Source organism: Sesamum indicum, linkage group LG3, assembly GCF_000512975.1.
Source record: "Sesamum indicum cultivar Zhongzhi No. 13 linkage group LG3, S_indicum_v1.0, whole genome shotgun sequence".
In the NCBI taxonomy this organism is placed as follows: domain Eukaryota; kingdom Viridiplantae; phylum Streptophyta; class Magnoliopsida; order Lamiales; family Pedaliaceae; genus Sesamum; species Sesamum indicum.
Window position 1 is genome coordinate 24,256,169 of NC_026147.1, and position 24,011 is coordinate 24,280,179.

A 24,011-nucleotide genomic window follows, 5' to 3' on the forward strand; every position below is an offset into this window, starting at 1 on the left:
AACATATTTACTTGGGTAATACTTGGTGAAGACAGATTAGTTGCTTACATTACAGTTTCAGGAACTGTGATTCTTCTTCTCTATCTTTTTTCTGTCTCTATTATCTCCTAATATAGACTATGGTTGCAGTACAAAAATTGTCTGGTTGTTTGCAGGACAGATGTTAGGTTTGATGGATTATAACTTCCCCTTGCTACACATGATGGGCTTGCTCCAATTTGAGGGAATGATATTCTGTTATGCAGCGTGAGAGAATGGCATTAAGGTAAGATACTTGTTTATGCTTAGAGATGAAATTTTCACTCGACTATAAGGTCAGAAAACCCTTCTTGCTAAGCTGAACATTCCAGGCAACAAAGACCTTAGATGCAATTTGTCAAATGTGGGTAGGGTGTATAATGTCACTAATGTTGGATAGCACATTCTCAAATGGGCAATAATTTAAGGACAATATTATTGGAGGATGGAGATAAACAGAATCATGTTCCCTGGATGTTCTACTCTCGGCAAACTGTTCTCTTTCATAATCAGTTACTTGTGAATCAGACCCCTAAAGACTGATCATTGATGAATTGGCTCTTGCTGTCCTTATAGAGCTAAGACAAAGAACAAGGTTAGCTGTAAAGTGATTTTAGCAAAATAAGTGAAGTATAGAGATCATGGCTTCTCTGCTTTTCCCATTATATTCTCCATTGATATTGGTCGAGAAAGTTTTGACCAACTCGTCTAATGTCTGTTTCACTATGGTTTTCTATGGGCAGGAGTTATATCTTGGGAAGTGATCGAATCCTGTTATGGCAGCAAAAGAATTCAGCTCCATCCGTTGGAAGCAACTGACCTCAAAGAACCTAAAAATGTTGGCCACATTATCACTCAACAACTTGCTGCAGTTATGGAGAACATTATTCAATATTCCTACAGAAAACCGCTGACACTGAGCCAACTCACGTGCTTGGGCTGGATTCTTGACCAAATATCGAGATGGCAAATTGGTCGCTTGACTATTATCGAGAACTCAAGTTTTTAGCACTGTGAAACACCATACTCGTCGTATAATCTGACCCCAAACAAACAGATTTCTGATCACACTTAAGTTTCAACAGGTTTGTGATTGTACGATAACATCCGAAGATCTCCAAACCTATATATTCTATCTGGAAACGACGTGTACATTCGACACATATGTACGAGCTAATAGAAAGATCATTTGTGGTCCCTTTGTGGTGTATATGCCTGCCATCAGCACATAATAATTCACTTGGTAGAAACAAGACGAACTTATGAGATTGATTTTGTGGCCGATCATCTTTTGTTGTAAGGACAAATAAGTGTTGTTATGTCTGATTGTTATGCGTTGTGCATAAAAGTTTTCTGTCATGCTATGTTCGGTTACAACTCTTTGCCCCAAATTTGGCTACAAGAATGATTGCCTACAGGTTGGACCTCAATCTCTGCTGTTTTGGATGATTGCCAACTTGCGTTGTCTGAATCAAGAAACGGTGGTTTATAGTTAAATCGTTGGCAAATGTTCTTTCATTGGTAGTTATGATCGAACGATAATTGACAGCGGTGTATTTCGTTGTAAATTGGGATCTGTCTATTTTTTGTACGGTTAATTCACAGCTCCGCGATATGTAATTTGATATAATTATAAGTATCAATCGACTAATCCCCATTCCATTTAACAAATCTTAGACAAACCTTAGCAATTAATGGGCAATCAGTGGTGCTGTCCCATTCATAAACTTGTACGCATGTCCATGTCCGAGAGTACATAATTTAACTATGTCCGTACCAAATATTATTTTTTAGTTAATGATGATTACAGATACATCGCCCATTCCTCATCTTTTCTTCGATCACTCACCAAGTTGAAATTATTATTTACTGCATCATTATTATTATTATTCATAAACACCAAACATCATTGTGTAAACAATTGTTTGCTGTTAGTCACCCCCACAAACTGATTTTTATGGTCACCAACTGCATGAACACAATTAAGAAGTCGTGAGTTTGATTCTTACGAAATAATAGGTATTTAGTCTACTTCTGATAGTAGTATTTGTTTGCTTTGAAGTTGTTGATTGATTTAAAAATATTAATGTATTATATATTGAATGTTGTAATAATATGTTGGTTAATTTTGAAATATCGATGTTCTTTAAAAAAAAATTGCATATAGAGAGATAAATAGATTTTATCAATCACAAAAAATATTCATTAATATATTTACAGCAAGATTGCACAACTAAGAACTAATAAATCAAAACAAAAATGGGATTAATCAGTGAATAATATTCTTATCACTTGGCCCTAAGATTTCAAATTTTCGAGTAATATCGGTACGTGTTTACTTGTATGATAGCTTGTTGTTTTTTTGTATCGTTTGAACGTATTCGTTGATATGAATTATTAATATATAATTTGGATATATTCTTAAATATAAATATAATATTGAATGATGTAATGAATTAAAAAAATAATAACAGAATTAGTAGTGTGGATTATCAAAGTCAAATGAGTGAGATCTAACCAAAGCACTTTAGTTGTTTAAATTAATAACATTTTCTAATCATTGAAAGTCCTAATTAGTTTATGTTTGAATGTAATTTGGAGAGAATGAAAGAAATAGGGCAGAAATGAGTGTACATCCATCCTGGACATAATGCTCTTAAATTCTGAATTAAATTAATGCATTGATAGTAACAAGTTGGTCAGCAACATGTGGGTCTTGTAATTAATTGAACTTTTCCAGTGGATGGGAATTAAAAATCATTTTTCTAGGCGATTAGATGCATCAATCTCAACCAAATTTTTACCTCTTTATTAAAGTATAAGTTGTAATTATGTGTATTTTCATGCTCCATATTAGCCCAGGGAATTTATTTTAACTATATTCTAATACATATGTAGTGATGCATTTAATTACTTATTTTTACTATGAAAACCATGTTACCGGAATTCGATTTGTTTTTTCAAATTATACAACATGTTTTCTTTTATTTAATATATACATATTATGTGTATAAAATGATATAATTATTTATTTTACTTAGGAAAAGATTTAATATACGTATCATGTATATGTTAATTGAAATAGAAAATGAAACATGTTTAAAATAAAAAATTCAATCCCCATGTTACCTGCAGCCTTGCATGCATGTACCTTTACGTACTAACACTATTAATATTTCCTGTCTAAATCATCCAACGATGATTGAATTAAAATGTTCGACCCTAATCATGTATATATCTAAACAACAAAATATGAAATATTTAACCTAAATTTGATCGTACGAGATTCAGATCAATCATAAATAAAATAATTAACTTACTCTAATTATGTCATGATGATGATCAGATAACACAGTAGTGCATATATATATATATATATTTGTTGTTAATCCAACCATCAACAGTATTACCTGTACCAGGTACCATGTACACCAATATTCTGACACTCGATATCAAATCAGACGCTGAAGATTTTCTTACAGCAGAGCTTGTTCAGTTACAGATCATAATTATGCATCCTGCAACTAAAATTAACTACTATCATGTATTTATACTTCTACTCGATTTTTCCTGTACAGTATACGTATATATATGAGGTGGTTGGAAAATGTTGTGCACTAAATTAACATTTGACTGTACATATATTATATGTATGTTCCTTTGTTTTATTATACAGTTCAACTTCCTTAACCCACAATTTCTGCCTACAAATCAGTTGTTTAATTAATTCAACTGATCTCTAACTATACCACTCACTAAAATAAAATAAAAATCATAATAAATCAATAATATTCACCACAATTAAATAAAATTCATACAAAAAAATTAAGTATTGATTATATTTAATTAGTACTTGTCATGATTTTAACTATATCAAAAATTTTGTTATAGTTTTTAACTGTAATTAATATTTTGACCTCGTTTGCAGAATCAACAATCAAAGGCGGTTGTGTCGGGGTAGTAAGAATTGTGTCACCATCCGTTACGGCCTTCACTTTAATGAGTGCTGCATGCGATCATTTGATAAGTTTAATGAAAGTAGAAACATATATAAAATATTTAAAGAGTTGTGATCCTAAGATGTCTGGTGACACTGCATTGCTTCTATATAAATAGGCTTGAGGGCGAGCCACACAGCAACATACCATTGCAGTGGCAACAATTGAAAAGGGCAGCTAGTGCACTTGATTAAATTGGTTGGTTTTCTTGGCATTATTAGCAAATGGGGATTCCAGTGATTGATTTCTCAAAAATTGAGGGAAAAGAGAGGGCCGACACTCTGGCTGAGATTGATCGTTGCTGTGAAGAGTGGGGATTCTTTCAGGTACTTAAAAAATGATGATGAAGTTGTTTGTCGTTCATGTGTTGATGCATCTTTTTATGCGATTTACATATATATATATATATATATATATATGGGTCGGTTGTGTTTATACGTTATCTAATTAAGTTGTGTTGATGCATCTTTTTATGTAATTTACATATATATATATATATATATATATATATATGGGTCGGTTGTGTTTATACGTTATCTAATTAAGTTCTTTATCATGATAGTTAATCAACCATGGCATCACTGAGGAGCTTTTGGAGAGGGTGAAGAAGGTGGCTACCGAATGCTATAAGTTGGAAAGGGAGCAAGGTTTTAAGAACTCAAAACCAGTGCAATTACTTAACGATCTGGTAGAGAAGAAGAGTGCGGAGAAAATAGAAAATGTGGACTGGGAAGATGTTTTCCTACTCTCGGATGAGAATGATACTGAGTGGCCATCAAAGACAATTGGTTTCAAGTAAGTTATTATTATTGTTGTTGTTGTTGTTCTCAAGCCTAATTGAAGATGGAAACTTGTGAAAAGAATGCAGTCCCTTGCACTCATGTATGGGACTAACTGCAATAAAGAATTTTTAGCTACTCGTTCTTTCTCTTCCTTATTATTGTAGGATTAGTTGTTTTCTTGTCAGAACTTTATGACTATAAATAGAAGTATCATATTTTGCAGTCTAACTCATAGTTGAAATGGAAATATAAAAAATAAAGGGAGTAGAATTTTTCAACAATTGTTTGCTAATTATATTTCTAATTATAGGGAAACCATGAAGGAGTATAGGATCGAACTAAAGAAATTGGGACATAAAGTCATGGAAATAATGGATGAAAACTTAGGCTTGCCAAAAGGCTACATAAAAAATGCCTTCGATGGTGGCATAGACAATGCAGCCTTTTTTGGAACCAAGGTAAGCCACTATCCACCATGCCCCTACCCAGAGAAGGTGAATGCGCTTAGAGCCCACACCGATGCTGGAGGCGTTGTCTTGCTTTTCCAAGATGATGAGGTGAAGGGCCTCCAAATGTTGAAAGACGGGGTATGGATTGATGTGCAACCCCTGAAAAATGCTATAGTCATTAACACAGGTGACCAGATTGAAGTATTGAGCAACGGAAGGTACAAGAGTATCTGGCATAGGGTTGTGCCCCAGACGGATGGACAAAGGAGGTCGATTGCTTCATTCTACAATCCATCACTCAAGGCCACTATACAACCTGCTGTGGAGAAGAAGGTGGAGGATGCAACCAAGTATCCTAAGTTTGTATTTGAAGATTATATGTCTATCTATCTTGAGCAAAAATTCCAAGCTAAAGAACCAAGGTTTCAAGCCGTGGAAGCAATATAAAAGTTTGAAGTGATGTACGCTTGGGACTACATTACGTGTGCTAAGTAATGATAGTTTATGTATGTGTGTGTGTGTGTTGAAGATAGTTATGAAGTCATCGCCATAGCGAAATGCTGTACTTGGCAATCTATAATACTTATGTTGTATGTGTTTGGCAACTAGCAGTTTGTCAACCTTATTGTTTGTCTAGAATATTAATTTTGGCTGCTGCATTTGTGTGTAATCTGAATTGCTTTCAGAGGGTGTTTGGCTAAACTTTAGTGTGTGAGTGTGTGAGAGAGAGAGAGTGTGTTGTGTAAGTATATGAATGCGGATATTTTACTCTTTTGATATATTAATTTTATATAGCTTATAAGATCTTAACAAAAAAGTTAGAAAAATTAACTTTTTCTTAAAAAGCCTATAAAATTTCAAAAAATCTTATTTTGAGATCTTATAAGTTTTTTAAAAAAAATTGTCAAACACTTATTTTGAGTTAATAAACTTAGCCGAACACCCTCTTATTCTTAGTAATTAGACCATGTGTCAGATTACTGTTACTATTTCTAGCCCATTTACGGTCCACAAAGCCCATACACTGTGTGTCGAATTTGGGTGGCTACTGCAACCCAACCCATTGGGAAATGGATTTTGTTTAGGCTTTGATATTGAATTTCAAATTGGGTTGCATCGATTTTTAACCTGACCATAATACTATTTTACCTTTTTGGAGGGGCCATTGTAGTCTTTTTGAGACTAAGTTAAATATATATATCTATGAAAGTTAATCAAAATAAATTATACCAATCGAATATTAAATTGTGAAAAACTGAAAGTAGATATATGTATCAAAAGAAATCAGATTATTTTGAAACTAGCATCTATTTTTATTTCATTAATTTAAATGGAAATTCGATTCATGCTAAAAAATGTTGGACTCTTTTCACCTTATTTTTGGAAAAGTCAAAAGATTATGTTCAATTATTAATAACCATAAACATGTATGTAAATATAATGATTATACGCGTATTCCAGTTGTATTAATTCATTTATTATTTATAACCCCTTAACTTATTATATATTTGATTTTATTTATTTAAATTTTATATATATAGGGAAGTATGTGTTTATCTGAGCTGTAAGAATGAGGCAGCTTGAACCAGTCCCACCGTCTTGTCTGCCTGCTGGCCCACCCTCACCGAACCCCACCTTCTTTCTCTCTCTCTCACACACACACACATTCGTCCAAGCGTCTTTCAATCATCGCAAGAAGAGAATCCCACCACAATAATAATATTGCGTCGACCGACAAACGTTGCGGGAGAGAATATAGGCACTCCACCTCCCCCCATCCCGTCAAATTTTCCGAAATTTTACTCCCTCCTTCAATCCCTTTTTTCGTATATTTTTGGTACGTTTATCCTCACTCCCCTTTTTTTGAATTTTGTTTCATCGGGTTTTTTTTTCATTTTTCTTTTATTTGCTTCTTTTAGGAAAAGAGAATCTCTTCCTCGTGTACAGACAAGAATTTATCACCAGACGGCTATATTGGTAGCTGAATTTCAGTAGAATTTTCATAATAATGGATGAATTTGGGGTCTTGGTTGAGAGCATTGGATTCAGAGCCCATGGGAAATCAGCTCCCATGGCGAAATCGAAGCCCAAACCTAAATCCCATTTCACAGCCCATAGCACCGTTTCTACGTCCTCGTTTGATGATTCTTATTCCTTACCTGTTGACGAGCTGGATGGAATTTTTAGATCGAATGTTAACATAAGTAAAACTCAGCAATCCCAGAATTCTTTTGGTGATGATGATATTTTTGGTGGTCCCGTCCCGAGTTCGAATCAATATGGAGGGGTTGATTTGGAATCCGTGTTTAGTAGCTCAATTAATCGGAAGAATAGTAGTAGTAATCTGAATTCATGGAATTCTGGAGGTTTCGATGCTTTTGATGATTTGTTGGGTTCAAAGTCAAAGCAGAAAGATCCAGTGGATGATCTGTTTGGAAATTTTGGGGTCAGTTCCAGTGGGAAGCATGAGAAAAAGGGCGCTGGATTGGATGATTTCATACCGGGATTCGGTGGAGTTAGCCCTTCAAAGACAGAGTATGTATTGATTATGCTTGAATTTTGTGGATTGATTATTTAATTATTCTCCAATTGTACAATGCAGTTATGTGCACCACTTTATCTTCGAAGTATGCAATAATAGATTTAGGATTGTTAGAGGAAGTATTTTATTTTATGCTGTCATGGATAACTGATGACTGTACTGGAACCTTGTAATGAATTCTAAGTAACTTCTATTTGATATATTATTTCTTCTTATATTGTTTCGGAACAATGCATTGCTGGGTTATCTTAAAGAACGGTCATAACAACTAATGGTGGGAGAATTGAGTGAAGTTAGTTCCTGGTTTGGTATTACTTTTCTGTTCATTTTTGCCTTTTGGGTTTGGTTTTCTTTTATAGACTGTCTTACTTATATATTGCATCCAACAGAGGATACTCTGAGATAAAGATCCCTCCAGCGCCAAAAGGTTCCACATCGAACTCAAGCTCAACTGTGGCTGATGATCCTTTCTTAGTCTTTGAATCATCGGTATCTCAGTCAGATGCCTCTTGGCCATTTGCTGGGCCCTCAGACCAAAATATAGGAAAAGGTTCAGTTCAATCTTCAATTGATGACTTTGATGATTTCATCATGGGAGGTACCAGGAGTGGTCCAAAAGTTGGAGTGAGGACTGAAGCTAAGCAGCCAAGTCCAGGCACAGCTGGGTTTGAGAATAATGACTATATAGATGCAATTTTTGGTGGTAGTAATGGTGTACGGCAAAAGAATAATGCAAGACCAAGTTCTCTGTCTCAGGTGGAATAATAAGTCTAGCAAATATGCTGCTACATCCGCGTGATGCTACTAAATTTGATGGATTTTATTTTTTTGTGATCTAGGATTCCCTCTTTGACGACATCTTCCATGAAGAGAGGGGGCCTGACGTGAAGCAAACTTCATCACGGTCCGCATTCAGCACAAAAAAGGCCTCATCTGGCACAAACGTCAGGAATGATTTTTCTTCACTTTTTGGAGGTACTCTCACGGGCTAAAGAAAACTTTATAATGAAAATAATTCCATATGTCCTTTAAATATAGGTTTTCTAAAATGTATTAATGCAGGCTTTGCAAACTGAATCATTTTATTGCCCGAGTATGACATAAAGTCTGAAAGCAATACATCAATCACATTAACTGTCTACATAAATCCGATACTAGGACACAGATGCTAAACATTTGTAGACATGTTAACATGACATAACTGCTAACTGATAGGTATGTCTAGTTTGTGCTGGCAAGTATTGTGTGACCTACTAACTGATTAATTTATAATCCTGTTCAAACTGGTACTTGTGCCTAATAGATTAGGGTGAGTTAGTTACTGATACAACTAAACTATTCCAGAACATGCAAATGAATCCATGTCTAGTAGGTTATTAGGATTTGATGTCTGTGCAACATGAAATTTCATGTCAAAATGAAAACTTGTAGTTTCAATGCAAGTCATGTTTCCCTTCCCATTTAACTTGAGATTTCATATGTATTTGTGTGAATCACCTAGGACTTTTCTATTTTTCCTTTGTGCCCTCATTAATCTCTTGTTACATCCCTGCTTGCAGATGTTGCCACCTCGTCTGGAGAGTTTCATGAAATTGAGGGTGAACCTGAAGAAAGACGAAGAGCTAGGCTAAATCGTCATATGAGAATGAACGCACGCATGGTTCGTTACGCTACTACTAGATTCTGCATAGGGATTTTCTTGTTTGCTTACCCTGTTTCCTTCAAGACAACCATCTTACATCTTTTCTTTTGCTCACTTACCCTGTATTTTCCCTAGGACAATTTTTAAAATATGTTGTTAGGATTGTCAGGGTCACTGAATAGCAGAGATGTATTAGGATAGTCGGCGTCACTGAATAGCAGAGAGATCAGAGAAAATACTGATATGGTACCCATCGGCTGCTTGTGCTGTGATCGACATTTTTCTTGAATAATTCGGAGTTTATATCGCCACTTCTTTTTTGTTTATCCATTAAATCATGTAATTCTCATGCCTCCTCGTGTATTATCATCAATATAAGTGGAAAGTGAAGCTGTCTTCCTATCATTTCCTTCCTCCTGGAAAGAGGTTCTATAAGTTCAAACCAGTTTTTTGTTTTTGCAATGAGTTCCAGGGTTTCTTAGGGAAGACAGAGCAGAGAATGTCTGTTCACATGCTTCGCATTGGATGTTTCTTATGATCTGGATGATGATTTTATTCAGTGGATTTTTAAGACTAGATATGTTCTCATTTTCCAGCGTGAAGCAGTTGCTGAAAAGAATCAGCGTGATCATCAGAGTCAGCTTGAGCAGGAAGAGAAACGTGTAAGAGTCTCCGACTATCTAAAGATTACATTACAAGGTTTACTGACCTTTATATCTATACACCATAGTGTGTACTCAAGTCAGTTTTGGGGGAGTGGGGGCAGGGTTGAGGTTTCTATTTGAGGAAGTTGAAAACTTGAGGACTGATTAAAATAGTTATTGTCTTCATTTCTTGCGGGGTTGGAGAGACGTGTTTAAGTGTATTGATTCTGCAATGTGGCTTAACACTCCACCTCATGCCCTCATATATATATATATATATATATATATATGAGACATGCATAAACACTCACTTAACTATCAAGCACACTAATCACATCACATGTATATGGTACATCCAAAATAATGACATTATACCTTTTATGAGTTTCCATAACCTTTTTATTCTTCTCATCTGATACCCTTGATTCCAGAGGATTGCCGAAACTTTGGACAACGATATAAAGCGGTGGGCAGCAGGAAAAGAAGGCAACTTACGTGCCTTGTTGTCCTCATTGCAGCAGGTAGGTCTTTTGGCCATGTTTACATAATTGCTAGATCTGGCATGTATAAAACTCACCAAAACATGGCTTTCTAGGATGTCACATCATGCTACTACTGTCTGAATTTCCTCAGAGTGCCACTCAGATAAAATTGGAGATTATAAAACTGATTTCAATTATTGGCTTGATATGAACACATGACATCTGAGTTCAGTCTTTTTAGCTTTAAAATTTTGAATTAGTCCTTGGGATTAAGATTGAACTTAGTTTCTTATGGGCACTGAAGGCTGTACACATCGATGATTATCGTCGAATGAAGCACAAGTCTGTAAATTATGGTCAACTTGTGATTTCTGTCTTGTTCCAACCACTAGTAAGTAGCCATTGAGTCATTATGAGCTAAGCCAGATGTTCAATTGCTGTAGTGGTAATGAAGTTGAAACCTTTGACCGTTAGATTTGCAAGTCCGTCTGCCATAAGTTGAACATTAAAAAGATTATGCTTCATAGTTTTATGATAATTTAAAATGCAGTTAAAAAAGAAAATTCATTTGTAAATTACTGTAGACCTGCCTGTGAAGTGTGGTTAGTTTGTTGCCTCAATGTGACGAATATGAGATGTGCTATATTTTTTCTCTATTAAACAGCAAAGATATATATGTGTGGAATGATTTGCAGGTATTGTGGCCTGAATGCGGCTGGCGTCCAGTTTCATTAACGGACATGATTACGTCTGAATCAGTAAAAAAGGTTTACAAGAAGGCAAACTTATGCGTCCATCCGGACAAAGTCCAACAAAAAGGAGCTACTCTTCAGCAAAAGTATATTGCAGAAAAAGTTTTTGATCTTCTGAAGGTAATCCTCCTCGTTCTCACAACGGAAGCGACATCATTTTCTTGCATTGCTTTTGATATGTCTTGTTGTTGATAGGAAGGCCTGAACAGAAAACTGTTTGTGAGGTTAACTAAGTCATGGGATTGTATGTTTTAATAGGAAGCCTGGAACAAGTTTAGTGCAGAGGAACTTCGATGAGGTTTTAATGATTCTTCAGTTAGCAAAGAATGTGATCGAGACGGGAAGTTGAAGAAGCTTAAGTCACTGATAATGCAGGAAGATAGAAATACTTGGTGTTTTTTCCCCTTTCAAGAATGTTGTTCTCTGCTTCATATGTTGTCTCATCTCATGTTATGTAGTCTACTTCCCCTTTCATCCTTAGCCGGAAAGTTATGCAGATACCAGTTTACTTACATTCCATAATTTACCGTTTTCAAACTTATTGGGAAGTTTGGCGATTTGAGAAAGCTTCATCTTCTCCCTCTGCTGTAAGTTTGTTTTTGAATATTTTTGAATCGGACTAAGCTGGGCTTTGCCAAGTCATGTTCGGCCCAGGCCTAAATTGGATATATAAGCCCTGCTCCCATTTTACCCATCAGTAGTCATGTTTTACAATAAAGTTTTGGTTGTGTTTTCATTTTCAGTTTTTGGTGGAAAATGTCTATGTTTAGATTAATTGATGAGATTCTATTTTATATAGAATTGTGATGTTAAATTAATATATTTGCAATGGAAATAAGTATAAATAAATATATTTTTATTTTAATTACTGTTTCAAAAATTTGAAAACTGAGATTGAAAATACAAACAAAAAAATGAGAAAGAGATTAATATGTATAATTTTATGAATAAGCTGTATAATGTTTTAGTTAAAAATGTCCAATTTAAGTAGTTTAAAAACGCTCTTTTTTAAATAAAAGTTGATAAGCACTTAAATTAAATTATTGTAAACACCCTCTTCTAACTTTTGGTGGTTGTGCTTAGGATTTCAACTTGATGATGGAAAACAATCTACAATATTGATAAGTTGACCAAAGCGTACAGAAAAATAATGAAATGCTAAGTTTCAGACACTCAGAAAAGTGAAATAAATAAACAAATTGTGTCATAATTACTAGTTAATTAGTGGTGTCTTTGTGCGACGAGTCATTAGAAGTAATGATATTATTATGTATGATGCATCTGGACAAAGATAGCAAGGCCTTTTTGCCCCTCCATCACTCTTGGAGCTCCATTCCTAGTGCCCCATTTTCACCTAATTAATTATTTATATTCAAAAGATTAAAGAACTGATCTGGCTGTGATTGGATTACGCAAATTGGGAAGGATGATTTCCCGGAAAGATCTTCAATATCATCACTACCACCTACCACCACCACCACCGAATGTGCCGCCGCCGGCTGCCACCCTACCTAATTTGATGTAGCAATATTGGTTTATTTTAGGATAAGCTACAACCAACTTTTTTTAGATTTATCATAACTAAAAATATCCCATCATTATTTGAAAAATTATAAAGAAAATTTTCAAAAATTAACGATTGTCTAATAAATACCCTTTATAACAGGTTTTTATGAGAGAATCACTACAAAAGAATAGAACATTAGTGACATGAAAATGAAGTGACATTTTTAGTATTATCATTAACTATATATATTTAGTGACAAGAATATTTATTTTATCACAATAATGAATTTCATGATTTTAATAATTAAATTGTTCTATAAAATTTGTTATTAGAAAGAATTAGTTATAAAAATGTGCATAAAGTTGTCACTAAATGCAATTAGTGACTCATGTATAGTGATGACTTAGTGATAACAAACAATAGTTGTCACTAAGTTGTCATCATAGATGTGTCACTAATTATGTTTAGCGATAATTTTTGTCACTAATAATTATATAGTGATAAGATAAAAATTATTTGCTACTTAATATATATTTTTAATAATAACTATAAAATTGTTAATTGATAGTTTGTCACTAATATCAAGTTTTCTTGCAGTGAATATTAATTAGACGGCCATTACTTGTGTTTATAATTTTCAAACAAAAAATAAATATTTATAATCATAACAAAAATCTCCATTGTGATTTACTCTTTATTTTATCAACTTTCAATCTTGAGGCAAAGCAAAGTATTTCCTCTGAATATTTTTTTGAAATTTGTCTCTGAGGAATTAATTTGCGAATATCTTATGATTATTTGAATTTGAGTTGAGAATTATATTTTAAAAATAAAGACAAGAAAGTAAAAGATGGGCTGAATATTTGTAGTAGGGTAGTGCTTCTAGCAGTATAAATTTTCTTAGTGGTATCTTTTCAGGGATTTCTTTCAGATTTAATATGCAAAACAGCCCCTCGTGACCCATACATAGATTTAAGAGTCTACTCTAAATTCCCAGATATATATACTTGAAGTTTCAAATTTTAAAATAATTAAATTATAATTTTATTAATAAACTGCAAAAAAGTTGGCTAGTAAGAAGTTATTTATAGTTTTTAATTTATTTTTAATAATAAATAAGAAGAAGGTATTTACTAATATTTGTGAATGTGAAAGGCTGAGCTTCTTCTAGGAAGGATGTTTCATTTTGAATTACTACTTTTCTCCTCCACCCGTTCTTGAATAGCAGCAGCAGCCCCACCCACTATCTCATAATTTATACTTTTATTCGAATAGATTATGGCGATTTCCGTGTGGGGTTATATTTATTCAAATGTAAATGTGGTTCATCAGAAGAGAAACGTACGGTAAGTTAATTAGGAGGTCCCAACTATTGATATTTATGACAGTTTAAAATCGTGATAATTATATTCGAACTAAAATTAAATATAGTAGAAAGTAATAGATCTGTTCTACTATACATGCAGTTGAATGAAGGTATTAATAGGGTCATATACCTTACTTTGTTTGGTCCACATTACATCAGTGAGCTGTCAGAGAAACTATTGTCTAAATCCTGGCCGTTAGAGCAAGTTGTTGGAGCAGGTCAGATTGGACGACCCGACTCAAGACAATAAAGAAGAATACATGGATCTCGAGGCTCTAGTGGTATTTTAGTAATATTGTAGAATTCTTTATATTTTTTTTTGGGTAGATATGATATACCACTATCAATACTATATGGGGATAATCACACTCCCCTCCCTAAGATTTGGTGTAATTATATGTAGATCCTTTGTACTGTAGTTTGAAAAATTACACCTAGTACCCCTAAAATTTGCTTCCGTCTAACAAATAAGTCCCTCCGTTAGTAAAAAAATACTGAATTTGCTGATATCAATAGAAAAAGTGAATGAAAATTGATATTTACTCTAAATTGACTTATTATTGATTTATTGTAGGTTAAATAATTTTTTTCGGACTAAACTACCCTTTAAACGGTGAAGATATACATCCTCACATGCAGTAACGCGTGAAGACGTATGAGGGTAATTTGATAATAAAAAAAATTATTTAACCTGCAATAAGTCAGTAATAAGTCAACTGGGGATAAAGATAGATTTTTTTTTTATTTTTTTATTAATGTCAACAAATTCGGTGTATTTTAACTAACAAATGGAGTAATTCATTAGATGGAATCAAACTTCAAGATGCTAGATATAATTTCTCAAATCACAAAAAAATTATATATAATTATATTAAATTTGGAAGAAGGAGAGTAATTGTGGCTACTATATATACTTGGTTCAAGAAAGTGGTTCACTTATTTAAAAAAAGTTGATTTTATTTGTTGAGGATCATGTTACTCCCTCATTACTAATACGTGTCGTTTGTACAAATTTCGTAGAATTAGGTGGTGGAAATGTGCAACTCTCAGTATATGGTGGATCCCACCACATAAATATTGAAGTCTATTTGCTTCTAAAACTTGTAGGTGTTTGCCACCTAAATGAGTAATTCTTGAAAGGCCTCAAGAATTCGAGACTCGAGACAATTATCATCATTCATATAACTGTAAATTATATCAACACTTATTAAAGTCAAATCTAATCAACCCAACACTCCTTACCTACTCTTTACAAAATTAAAAGTATATTTTTGAGAAGTGTCTAATTTACCTTAATGATATATTTGCAATATCAACGTAATTTACTCTTCACATTTAGAGTTATAAGTACATACATACGTGTGATTATCTAAAATGCAAAACTCCCTCTTTACATCTCAAATGATGAGCGATTTGGGTTGCATGACGACCTTCGGGGATATGCTGTTAAGCCTAAAACATAGCATGCTGTTTGGATGATCACATGAGGGATTGGACAGAAAGTTTTCTTTCCCATCCATTGAAAACCACACTTTTGATGGTGCTTAAGGTATGCCAATGCTATTCATCAAAGTAGTTCACATCATTTAGTGTTGTTTTAGTTTCTTGCTTTACCTACTCTCTTAAGAAAAGAACTAGTATGATATTGTTAGTTTGATGTAAGAATGATACAGCTCTGAGACGTGGACGGCCGTCGATATTAGTATCAGGCAATTTAGGACTTAAAGGGCGTTTTTCTTAGTTATTTCAGAAGTAGAAGTTGGTTTTCTAAATACTTTAAAAGTGCTTTTTTAAAATCAAAAGTTGAAAAGTGCTTTTTTAAAACGCTTGCAAACACTCATAGAGTGTGTGAGTGCATGGATAAGGATTTTTTTTTTCTTATTTTGAAATCTTATAAGCTCTTTTAAAAAAAATATTGGCAAATACTTTATTAAGACCTATAAAACCTCAAAACATCTTATAAGATGTTAGAGAATATAAGCTTAGTCAAACACCCTCTTAATCTGATTTAGGTAAATAGATGAACATATTGCATTGGGAAAATATGGCATTCTTGATTCCCACATTAATACATATACATGCATGAACTCTTTTTCCTTACTTGTTATGAACATGAATTTTCTAATAATCTTTGTTTCTGCTTCTCCCTTTCTTTTCAATCTGAATCTGGAAAGTACTCAAGTAATGATCAGTAACTAGTCTTGAAAGGCTTGTAAACTTTGAGATCAGAAACAACTCCAGCAAATGAACCAGCGGCAGCAGCAACTGATATTACCAAGCAAGCAACACTTAGAATTTGGAGGCTCACCCATCTTGTGCTCCATTTGGGAATCCTCTTCTGCTTGATGTACATCTCCACAGGGAAATATACCGTCAGAGGCCAAAATCCGAAGGCCCCTAAAATCCCAACAACGTCGTTGAAGAACGGCATCAGCATGGAAATGATGGTCGTAACGATCACGAAGATTGTTCTCCAAACAAGCCTGAAGAGGTTGAGCTTGTAAGCCCTAAAGCCCGGGATAGGGATCGCGATTTCTTTGGTGATGAATTTGCTGTCGGGGAACCATTCTAGAGCTGTTTTCTCAATGAAGGCGAAGAGGGGCTGGCAGAAAACTTGGTATGCACCAATGAGGTGGATCACAATGGCGACGTTTGCTATGTCCAGAAGCCAGTAAGGGTTGTAGAAGCCGAAACCGGTGAGGAGGTTTCCTGGGGACATGTCCCCAAATGCTGCATAGCCAAAGCAGCCACAGGACATGTAGAAAATTGTTGTTACTGCTACACTTAGAAGGGTGGCTTTCTTCATTGTCTTGTATTCTGATGGTGGGGATTTTATAGTATCCTGTCATTTAAATAACATAAGTCCAATTAAAGTCAGTTCACACATCAGAAATATTTATGGGTTTTGGGTTAAAAGAAGAACAAGAACAACAAGTGTATACCTGAATTTCAATGAGAATAAGGGAGTAAGAATAGGCAAAAGCTATGGCCCCAAGAGCTTGGAAGCTTCTCCATATCTTCTGTGTTTCAGTGACTTTACCTATACTTATTCCAGTGAGACTTCCCATGATTTTTCCATTTTCTGTAGAGATTTAAAGCCATAAAATCAGGTTTCATTTAAACAATCCAAAATCAAGAAATCTGTTAAGGAAAAGAAAAGAACATAAAGGATTCTTTCTTTCTTTATTTCTGTACCTGCAACTTTAGCAATTCCTAGGCCTAAACCAATGGTGGAGTAAGTGAAAGACATAACTGCAGCAACAATTGAGAGCCACCATATCTGGTCAAAATCTGGGATTTGGGACAAAATTATTTCCACAACACCAAAAGCAATCATGTAAGGATTGCTTGAAACTCTACAAGGGCTGTCATCTCCTTTTGAATGGAAGCAATTTGACCTCTCAATTGCCCTGTTCCATAAATCAACAAATGAGTATAAATCTATACTGAACTGAGCAAAAAACAGAAACTTACGATACTCAAAATCTATGTGTACTCACATCATGCTTATAGATGACGCAATGGTGTAGCCAATAGCAACTCCAAAAAGATTCAAGTACTGAATTGCCCCACACAGCTTAACCTGGAACCCACCTGAAAGAAATTCAAGAACAACACCACCGTCTATTTCACTACTTGTCACCAAAAAGAACATGACAGACAGGGTCATCTCAAAATTATTAAGGAAAATTCACCTAAGTTGGCCCGCACAGCATCCATGTAAGTGTAGTTCCTCTTGCCGGTATCCGGGTCGCCGGAGCGGTAACATGCCGCGAGAAGCGTAGAAGTGTAATAGGTGACGATGGAGAACATGAACATGACAGAGGGACCAGCAACCCAACCCAACTGGGCCGTGGCCCAAGCCAAGGACAGAACTCCAGACCCAATCACAGCAGTTATTATGTGGGCACTCGCCGTCCATAGAGTTCCTATCAAGAAAACACACCACACACTCAAATACCATAACTCAACACACACAAAAATCAAGAAAAATGAAGCTCAAGTAAGTTTGTTGTTGTTAAAATACCACTTCTTTTGAGACGGCCGTCGTCGTCGAAACACTTGGAGCCACCCTGATTAGGCACATTGACGGAGATATCAAACACCTGGTTGTGGGCTTGCCTTGATCCTGCGCTCTCACTCATCTTGATTTTCCTTTCCTAGAAACCAATTATAAGCAGTAGTGCTTCTTGAGACGGTTGTTCTTCAGTGCATGAACTAGGAATACAGACACGAATTTGACTCCAAATGTCGGAAGTGTGAAGAAGTGAGAAATGAGGTCGCAGGTGAAATTGGGCATGGAGATGGAGAGTATATATAAGAGAAAATACAGCGTAGAGAAGCAAGCACGTTTTGAAAATGATGAATACAAGTGACACACGTTCGTTCTCACAGACTCACCATAGCCCCATTGCTCTTGTGGCACACGCGCTTCCTCTATTGGGTCCCTTTTATTTTGTCTGTTTTCGCTTTTGTCTTAATTTCAAGCCACTCCACAACACCAGTAATATTTCACATTTATTAAAATAAACACAAAATAAAACTCACATATTTAATGACATTTTCGTCCAAATAAAATGGACCTGAAAAGCACCAACCATTACTATTTACTAGTACTGCTGCGAAACTTCATTTGCCGACCAACTCCTCCTGGAGCGGACGAAAATGCGTAGTAATCATCAAACACGAAATAAAAAGTAAAGCCATCAATTACAATTTTACGATTCTAGTGTGACCACTTATGTCATAAATAAATAACTAACGAGTGAAACACATAACAACATAAGTATTTGAGTGATGCAACAAATTATGGGTCAAACATTTGTTTAATATAGAATTGGAATATAGTCCAAGATTGGTTTTGTGTAAACATCATTCATGGTGATGCATTATATATAATTTTAGCATAATTAATTGGGCTTGATGGATGAACATTTATTTATTACCTTATTCTCTCAATGTTTGGTCCCCTCAAAACTCTGAGGAAAGAAAGGTTTATTACATAAAAACATATATGTACTCCTTTCGAAAGTTGTCACGCATTGTTCTTCTCCCTTATTTTGGACACTGTTCCATTAATAAATATAAATTCCTCTTGTCCAATTATATTAAGGTTAATTATTTGCTTTTGAAATACAAAATTTTAAGAAAAATGCAACTATATTTCGATTTATTTATGTAGTACGTAATTAAAATAATTGCAAATATTTATTACGATCGCACGTAATTGTGAATTACTTCTTATTATTTATAATATAAAAGTATTATATATGTTCTTTTATGTAAAGTTGTTAATTAAAAGTATTGCATAATGGTCAGCATTAGTTCATAAATGATGATGATAGGTAGGCAAGAGAAATTCAAATATTGTTGCAAGAAAGAGACATCATTAACCTCCACTCCTTAGAATAACCAACCAGCAATAATCGTTGTTCGTGAGCCATAATATTTGACCACGCCGGTAAGATTTTTACATTTAAAACTTTACATGTAAATAAAATAAATTTTAAATACTTATTCCTTTGAATTAAATTGACATCCCACATGAATTGAATTAAATACTATATTGTATTTCTCATATAATTAATTGACGTCCGATCAGATTCAATTTGGATTAAAATTTTCCCAACAACGATAATTGTCTTTTCTAACGGAGATGAAAGATATTAATTTTATTTTTCTCTCTCTTCACGGACCTTGTTGTATTTTCTCCTTGCTTGAAATTAATTTCCTAGGAAACGTAGGTCGTAGGATGCATGTTTCTTCTGGTAATTAATTTATTCCATGAATGAGGAATCGGAAATGGTCGCTGAATTTGAAAAGGATTGATAATTAATAAATATATTAATTAAAAGATACATTGGAATCAATTCTTTTGAAAATTTAGTATGACAAAATCTTGGAAAAAAGTCGTTGGTGTTATTAGTTTAATGTAATGAGGCGGACAATCTTAAAGGTCATAGATTAACTAACCGTACGTTTTCAAAAGAATCAAAAAAGGAAAAGTATAGATGCCTGTCAAGATTTACCTTTCTTTTATAAAAAGCAATCAATTTACATTATTTAATATATTAATCAAGAAAATATACAATTAGACATTACTATTATAAAAGTAGATATAAGTATATAATATAATTTAATTAAACTCAAACTTTTTTACTAAATAAATAATTTTAAAATCTAAACCTTAATTATTATTATTATTAAAACGAGTTTTATTAGATTAGTTTTTAGATGTTTGATATTAATATTATAATTAATTTATATAAAAAATACTAATTTATCACTTTTACTTGATATAAATATCGTAAAAGTTAATAAAAAAAAGTTTTGTTTCAAAAAGAAAATTCATTTTTTATTTAATTACAGTGCATGCAGCTCAACATGTGTATAAATAAATGAATATGATGTCGGAATTATGGACAAAGATTCTACATCTACATACATACACATTCAGATATACTTATATATTTATTATCATGAATTTAATTCATGGGACTTTAACAACACATTTCCTTTATGCATTAATTTATATATATTGACAAGACAAGAAAGAGAGAATCAATGTATGATCCCTTGCTACGGATAATGTTTCTGTATCATCACCCTCGATACAATATATATATAGTGTCATGTTAAAAAATTCATTACCATGTTATCCATATAGTTGACATTTCATTCAATAAATTACGTGCCCATTTCATGTCTTAAATGTCACACAACCACACGACAATACAACATTAATGCAACAATTCTCCACTTGCTAGTTCTCGACCAAACCACTATCTTACATAACCATTGATTCTCCGATCACTTGTCTATTTTCATCAAAAAAAAAAAAAAAAATCTAACCAAAAACTTAAAAGTAAGAATTTTTGTAATTCACGAAACTTTTAATAATAATTTTGTAATAAATGGGATGAATATATAATAGCCCAAGAATTCAATGGTTATGAAAACCTATTTATTAGTCGTAAATTTAAGTATTTGTATGGTAAAAATATTTCAAGTTAATTTAATTGTGATGTAGATTGGAAGGGATGATCCATATATATACACACACCTATAATTAATTGCGTGTAAAAGTAAAAGTTTTATTGTAGAAGGTAGTAGGGGATTAAATTAAGGAAGAGTGTTTGGGTTGATATGCAATGTGAATGCGACGCCATTTTGCTTGTGACAGTTTTCTTGGTAGTGTTAGAGTCTTTAGGGCAATAATGAAACCGGGTCCTTTGTGTTGTGACTAGTTGTCTTGGTGTGCCGACAAGTCAAAATTCTTGCCAAAGGTATGTAGGAGAAGCACGTAATGCTAGGACAGCCTCACATCAAATATATATCTATATACATAGGTAGCTAGGATGTCATATTTAGAATTTGGAGTGCCATAATAGAGACTTGTATAATTATATTACTAATAAAACCTGAGATCAACAATGATGATTTTTATTTTGTCTTGATCATGAATTATTATTGCTTCCTGATTTTTAACTAAAAAAGAATAACTCAAATAACGTGTATGGGGTAGGAGGTCCATTCACACAATTATTTGTCAAAAATGTCATAGTGTTTAGCCATTTCATACTATTTTAATTCAATGCACATATAATATAGATCGTGAATTATGTTATTCACTCAAATAACGATCATAGTTATATATCTTTTTTATATTTTTAATTATGTATAAATTTTAGTTTTAATACCTCTATGGTGTTAATACAGGTTCCTAACTTGGATTTGGCAGCCTTCCACTTCAAAACATGTACGTAACCATCCATATTTACGGGCCGGTCAACAAGGGGAAAAGGAAGTTGGGGACCCAGATGTACACTATAACTGGAAATCGGTCAAAGCTGGTCTCGCCCCACAATTCCGCGTCTCATAGCATTGAGCAGCCGCCCGCTGACTGCACTCAGAATGTTTTGACTTATTTGACTCTTGACCGTGAGGGTCTGCACGTGATGTTGACGCCCTGATTGAGTGGGATCTGTCGCCGTCGACATATGGCAGATTGATTGGTAATGGGCTTTTTAATTAATGGATATCTAGAACATGAACTGATCTGTAATAGGCTTTAGTATTATTGGGCCTAGATTGGATCAATTCAGATTGACTTGGACTTGGTTGGGTCAACAACGCTGCGGATGTAAAGCCTCTTAATATGGTGTAATCGCAGATTTCATCTTGTACTTGATGCATTCACTTTAAGAAAATATCAGAGATAATTAATTTTTACTTCTTAATTTATAATTTACTTATACTAATTATTTTATTTTTTTATAATTATAATTGACAATTAGAAAATATAATAGTTTGCGTAGTAATATCAATGTTTTGTGTGAAGCATACAATTTTTTAAAAATATGAATGACTTATGTAAATAATATCGATATTTATAAAAAATATATATGTAATTATTTAAATAGGTTATTTGTGTAAATAAAATATGCAATATAATTATCTCAATTTATTACGAAAAGGTTTTTTTTTTTTTTTTGTTATGTCATGAGACAGAAAAAGAGGAAAAATAACTAAAAAGGCCAAAACAAAAGTGAAAACAGAACTCGTCTCCCAGCTGCTACAGGAAGAGCAATTTTTCTCTTTGCTCCTCCTCTCGTTTTATCAATGTTCGTATCGCCACCATTCCTCCGCCGGTTCTCCACCCAAAGCAACCACCTTGTCGGCCAAGTGCTGGGGGCGATTATCCAAAACAGACCTTTCAATGCCATCTCTCCGCCGCACCACAATTTCATTTGGACTTCAGAAACTGTCATTCAAGTCCTAAGATCAATCCCTTTATACCTCTTTCAATCCCCAAGATCCATTGGTCGTCAAAGATCCTTCCGCCATCGCTCTCCACTCAAGCAGAGAAACCTCAAACAAGAAACAATTAAATATCAAAAGGGTTCTCTGATTCTTGGCCCTGCAGCTCATAGAGACCCCAAAAGATTGAATCTTGGACTCGAAAAAGCACTTGAGTTCTACTATTGGGTCGAAACGAATTTTGGGTTTCAACACAACGAGCAGACCTGTAAAGAGATGGCTCTCGTTTTAGTCAAGGGTAATAGAATGAATTTATTCTGGGATTTCTTGAAGAATATGTCGAGAAGGTATGAAAAATGCAATCTTGTGACCACTGCTACTATGACTTGCTTGATTAAGGCTCTGGGAGAGGAGGGTTTGGTGAATGAAGCATTGGCTGCATTTTATAGGATGAAGCAGTTTCACTGCAAGCCTGATGTTTGTGCTTATAATAATGTGATTTACGCGCTTTGTAGAGTTGGGTTTTTCAAGAAAGCTAAGTTCTTGTTCGACCAAATGGAGTTGCCGGGGTTTAGATGCCCACCGGACGTGTTTACTTACACAATTTTGATTAGTTCTTATTGTAGGTACGCATTGGAGACTGGTTCTAGGAAGGCCATCAGGAGACGGCTGTGGGAGGCAAATCATTTGTTCCGGCTAATGCTTTTCAAAGGGTTTGTTCCGGATGTGGTGACTTATAATTGTTTGATCAATGGTTGTTGCAAGACTAATAGGATCGGGAGGGCATTGGAGTTGTTTGATGATATGGCTAAAAGGGGATGTATACCCAATAAAATTACTTATAATTCATTCATTAGGTACTATAGCGCCGTCAATGAGGTTGACAAGGCTATTGAGATGTTGAAGAAGATGCAAGAGAGGAGTCATGGGGTGCCCACTTCGAGTTCTTATACCCCGATAATTCATGCCCTCTGTGAAGTGGGAAGAGTAGCAGAGGCAAGGGATTTTCTGGTGGAGTTGGTTGTGGGAGGATCAGTTCCTAGAGAGTATACTTATAATTTATTTTGTA

At 34.2% G+C, this 24,011-nt stretch overlaps 5 protein-coding genes across 6 annotated transcripts in view; 4 read left to right on the forward strand and 1 right to left on the reverse strand.

Annotated features, from left to right (window-relative positions):
* Positions 1-1,344, forward strand: part of LOC105159447 (protein translocase subunit SECA2, chloroplastic) — a 12,438-nt gene extending 11,094 nt beyond the window's left edge. For both annotated transcript variants that reach the window (XM_011076520.2, XM_011076517.2), the window contains exons 32-33: positions 156-265; positions 762-1,344. The gene's annotated coding sequence lies outside the window, so the exon portion shown is untranslated. The remainder of the gene's footprint in view (positions 1-155; positions 266-761) is intronic.
* On the forward strand, positions 4,179-5,967 carry LOC105159448 (1-aminocyclopropane-1-carboxylate oxidase 5-like). The gene is made up of 3 exons (XM_011076521.2): positions 4,179-4,342; positions 4,579-4,811; positions 5,109-5,967. Exons 1-3 carry the CDS (start codon positions 4,241-4,243, stop codon positions 5,692-5,694), a joined length of 921 nt encoding a protein of 306 aa, XP_011074823.1. The 5' UTR covers positions 4,179-4,240; the 3' UTR covers positions 5,695-5,967.
* On the forward strand, positions 6,806-12,006 carry LOC105159449. The gene is made up of 9 exons (XM_011076522.2): positions 6,806-7,084; positions 7,167-7,782; positions 8,179-8,545; positions 8,629-8,764; positions 9,349-9,449; positions 10,028-10,093; positions 10,507-10,596; positions 11,253-11,429; positions 11,568-12,006. Exons 2-9 carry the CDS (start codon positions 7,256-7,258, stop codon positions 11,604-11,606), a joined length of 1,503 nt encoding a protein of 500 aa, XP_011074824.1. The 5' UTR covers positions 6,806-7,084; positions 7,167-7,255; the 3' UTR covers positions 11,607-12,006.
* On the reverse strand, positions 16,179-18,489 carry LOC105159451 (amino acid permease 3-like). The gene is made up of 6 exons (XM_011076523.2): positions 18,210-18,489; positions 17,878-18,111; positions 17,683-17,776; positions 17,378-17,592; positions 17,125-17,264; positions 16,179-17,024 (listed from the first exon to the last, which is right to left on the reverse strand). Exons 1-6 carry the CDS (start codon positions 18,325-18,327, stop codon positions 16,371-16,373), a joined length of 1,455 nt encoding a protein of 484 aa, XP_011074825.1. The 5' UTR covers positions 18,328-18,489; the 3' UTR covers positions 16,179-16,370.
* LOC105159452 (pentatricopeptide repeat-containing protein At1g77405) overlaps positions 22,672-24,011 on the forward strand; it is a gene marked incomplete in the record, with an annotated part of 2,384 nt that continues 1,044 nt past the window's right edge. Inside the window, 1 exon segment of the mRNA XM_020692197.1 lies at positions 22,672-24,000. Within this exon segment, the coding sequence (XP_020547856.1) occupies positions 22,805-24,000 (1,196 nt within the window).

Bases quoted from the DNA above. Each gene is read 5' to 3' on its own strand.
- LOC105159448 (XM_011076521.2), top strand. From the start codon at position 4,241: ATGGGGATTCCAGTGATTGATTTCTCAAAAATTGAGGGAAAAGAGAGG. The intron at 4,343-4,578 runs GTACTTAAAAAA...TTATCATGATAG, and splicing joins AAGAGTGGGGATTCTTTCAG to TTAATCAACCATGGCATCAC. The intron at 4,812-5,108 runs GTAAGTTATTAT...TTCTAATTATAG, and splicing joins TCAAAGACAATTGGTTTCAA to GGAAACCATGAAGGAGTATA.
- LOC105159449 (XM_011076522.2), top strand. From the start codon at position 7,256: ATGGATGAATTTGGGGTCTTGGTTGAGAGCATTGGATTCAGAGCCCAT. The intron at 10,094-10,506 runs GTAAGAGTCTCC...CCTTGATTCCAG, and splicing joins TTGAGCAGGAAGAGAAACGT to AGGATTGCCGAAACTTTGGA. The intron at 10,597-11,252 runs GTAGGTCTTTTG...AATGATTTGCAG, and splicing joins TGTTGTCCTCATTGCAGCAG to GTATTGTGGCCTGAATGCGG.
- LOC105159451 (XM_011076523.2), bottom strand. From the start codon at position 18,327: ATGAGTGAGAGCGCAGGATCAAGGCAAGCCCACAACCAGGTGTTTGAT. The intron at 17,593-17,682 runs GTGAGTACACAT...TTTATGGAACAG, and splicing joins GCGTCATCTATAAGCATGAT to GGCAATTGAGAGGTCAAATT. The intron at 17,025-17,124 runs GTATACACTTGT...TTTAAATGACAG, and splicing joins TTATTCTCATTGAAATTCAG to GATACTATAAAATCCCCACC.